This window comes from Nematolebias whitei, chromosome 2 (genome assembly GCF_014905685.2).
Source record: "Nematolebias whitei isolate Nwh7 chromosome 2, NemWhi1, whole genome shotgun sequence".
Classification (NCBI taxonomy): domain Eukaryota; kingdom Metazoa; phylum Chordata; class Actinopteri; order Cyprinodontiformes; family Rivulidae; genus Nematolebias; species Nematolebias whitei.
The window spans coordinates 48118128-48120997 of NC_056499.1; the positions used below are offsets into that span (position 1 = coordinate 48118128).

Consider the following 2870-nt stretch of genomic DNA (forward strand, 5'->3'; position numbering starts at 1 on the left):
AAACTGCTAGGACAACTAATCAAATTTGCACCAATTTAATTTGTTTTATATTTTATTTTGGGTTTTTATGTAAAACAACCTACTGTAATCAGAGGAAGCTTTTTTCAGACTCTCATCACCTTATAGTGTGTACATTTCTATTTCTTGTGACCAAAGCTGTTCATGTTTTAAGCTTCTACTGTGTCTTTGAGTCAGTGGGATTATATTATTGCTGACTTTAATAGAGTACAAAAAATATATGAACTTTGGGTGAATTAGGGGGGAAAGCTGGTCACTTACGACTCACCATGATATTTGTTTTATAAAATGTTACATGTAAATTTTGTACGTTACCTGCAAGGTTTTCCGTGTATTTTAACTGCATTTGCTACTTTAACAATCTTGATGTATTTCTGCTGTGTGGAAAAGTTTTCGTCTGTATTAACTAGCTTTAAATACACTTCCTGTCTGAAACCAAAGTCTGCGATGCTAACTGACCGCTGTGCCTATTTCCTGTTTAAACGTGGTGGGGTGTTAGGTTATAAACAGAGGGCAGCTGAACATCAGATGCACCCAGCATCAGACTCCTGGTTCATCAGGTAAACTCATCATCTTCTTATAACGTTCATTTGTATCTTCAGTACTTGTATACAAATCATTTGTAATATTTTATTCATTAGTTTTCATAATTTCCTTGTTTGTTTGTTTATTTTTAAGTTAGAAGTTTGTTTGCTGCCGACCATCATCATGACTCCAGCTTTCTTCCTCCTCATCTTCCTCTCAGTGGCAGATGTTTCTCTGGTAGGTTTCATTCTGAGTTTTGACATTGTGACATTGAATTATAGATTATTTTTATATGACTCATGATGTGACAATCCAAAATGTCTAAATTGAGATAAACTAAAAAACAAAGACAAATTAAATTAGTGGATCTAAAATACAAAACTAAGTACGGTGAAAGTTTGAGCAGCTTTGTGTTTCTGTGTTGCAGAATACACCAACTGCAGCTCAAGACCCAACTGGTGAGCAAGATATCTAATATCTGACTGACAGAAGTTTTATATATAAAATTATTAATTCTTGCATTTGTTTCCCAGATGGATCTATGTTCATCCCTAAAGTCATCTCAATACCTGAGGCTGACCTAAGTAAGCATGACAAATGTCAAACATAACGTTTAAGAGACAGTAACAGAAATGAAACAACTTGTCGACTGGCTGAATCGGGGGCGGGGGGGGGGGGGGGGGGCACTTTTAAAACAAATCCTGCCCAATCAAATAGATAATGTTTACTTTCTTTTTTTTAGCATCCATCCATTATCTTTACCCGCTTATTCCATTTTGGGTCACGGGGGTCGCCGGTGCCCATGTCCAGCAATCACTGTGCGAGGGGCGGGGTACACCCTGGACGGGTCGCAAGTCCATCACAGGGCCACATAGAGACAAACGAGACAAACAACCATTCAGTCTCTCACTCACACCTAGGGACAATTTAGAGTTACCAATCAGACTAACATGCATGTTTTTGGTCTGTGGGAGGAAACCGGAGCACCCGGAGAAATCCCATGCATGCACAGAGAGAACATGCAAACTCCACCCAGAAGGCCCCTGGACCGGGGTTTGAACCAAGGACCTGCTCGCTGAGAGGCAGCAGCTCTACCAGTTGCGCCACCGTGCTGCCCAGTTACTTTAAATGCATGGTTTAAATTTAGAACTTGATTTTGTCTGTGAACATTACACATTTAAACTGATTTAATATAATAGTTTGTCTTTGAGAGCAGCACAGTGGTGAAGTGGGGAGAGCTGTAGCCTCTCAGCAAACAGGGCGCCCTGGCTCAAACCCCAGCTGGGGGCCTTTCTGGGTGTTTTGCATGTTTTTTCTGTGCATGCATTGGTTTTCTCCAGTTACTCCAGTTTCCTCTCACAGACCAAAAACATGCAGCTGATTGGTAACTCTAAATCAGGGCTATTCAACAAAACTGCTCAGGGGGGCACAGTTTCTGAAAGCCAGCAGCTTGGGGGCCGGACATCCAGCGATTAAAATCATGTAAATAAACCAAAGTTTACAATCCAAAAAAGTTCAATCTGGTCCTCTGGACATTCAAAAAAACAAAGCAAAAAAATGTAGAAACGTTTCGTCTTTCATCCGAAAGACTTCCTCAGTCTGAGGTGCTGTTTTCAGCTCAGTCTCTTAAATAGCACCTTCTCAGAGTGGATCAACCAGTTTGCTGCTGACAACCAAAACCAGCTGATCACATGGTCAAGAAGGACCTAATTAGGACTCTGTGGTCTACACTCATCTCCAGGCCAGCGGTCACTCTTTCAGGGATGAAGATGTTCACATCCTGGACAGAGAGGAACGATGGTTTGAGAGAGGAGTAAAGGAGGCCATCTTTGTGAAAAGAAATCATCCATCATTAAACAGGGGTGGAGGCCTCCGGGTTCAGTTGTCCCCCTCTTACAATGCTGTGATTGCTAGTATCACTCAGCCCTCTGTGAATAGTAAACAGCCATCAGTGTGCTAATGATCCATTGTTAGGCTGATGGTCCTTCTTGACCATGTGATCAGCTGGTTTTGGTTGTCAGCAGCAAACTGGTTGATTCACTCTGAGAAGGTGCTATTTAAGAGACTGAGCTGAATACAGCACCTCAGACGGAGGAAGTCTTTCGGATGAAAGACGAAACGTTTCTACATTTTTTTTGCTTTATTTTGTTTTTTTGAATGTCCAGGGGACCAGATTAAACTTTTTTGGATTTTTCTACCTGGATTATTGAGCATGCATCAGGACAAAGTTTACAATGATCTGTTACCTTTTACATATGTTTATTTTATTGCATTGAGTCATAAATTAAATAAAAATAACCCAAAATCCAAACCCAGAAACCCCCCCC

At 40.8% G+C, this 2870-nt stretch overlaps 1 protein-coding gene across 1 annotated transcript in view; it reads left to right on the plus strand.

The window, feature by feature from the left end:
• The first annotated feature begins 723 nt into the window (after positions 1–723).
• Positions 724–2870, plus strand: part of LOC119430276 (high choriolytic enzyme 1-like) — a 6734-nt gene continuing 4587 nt past the window's right edge. The window contains exons 1-3 of the mRNA XM_037697720.1: positions 724–780; positions 971–1001; positions 1077–1127. Coding sequence (XP_037553648.1) covers positions 727–780; positions 971–1001; positions 1077–1127 — 136 coding nt within the window. The 5' untranslated portion in view covers positions 724–726. The remainder of the gene's footprint in view (positions 781–970; positions 1002–1076; positions 1128–2870) is intronic.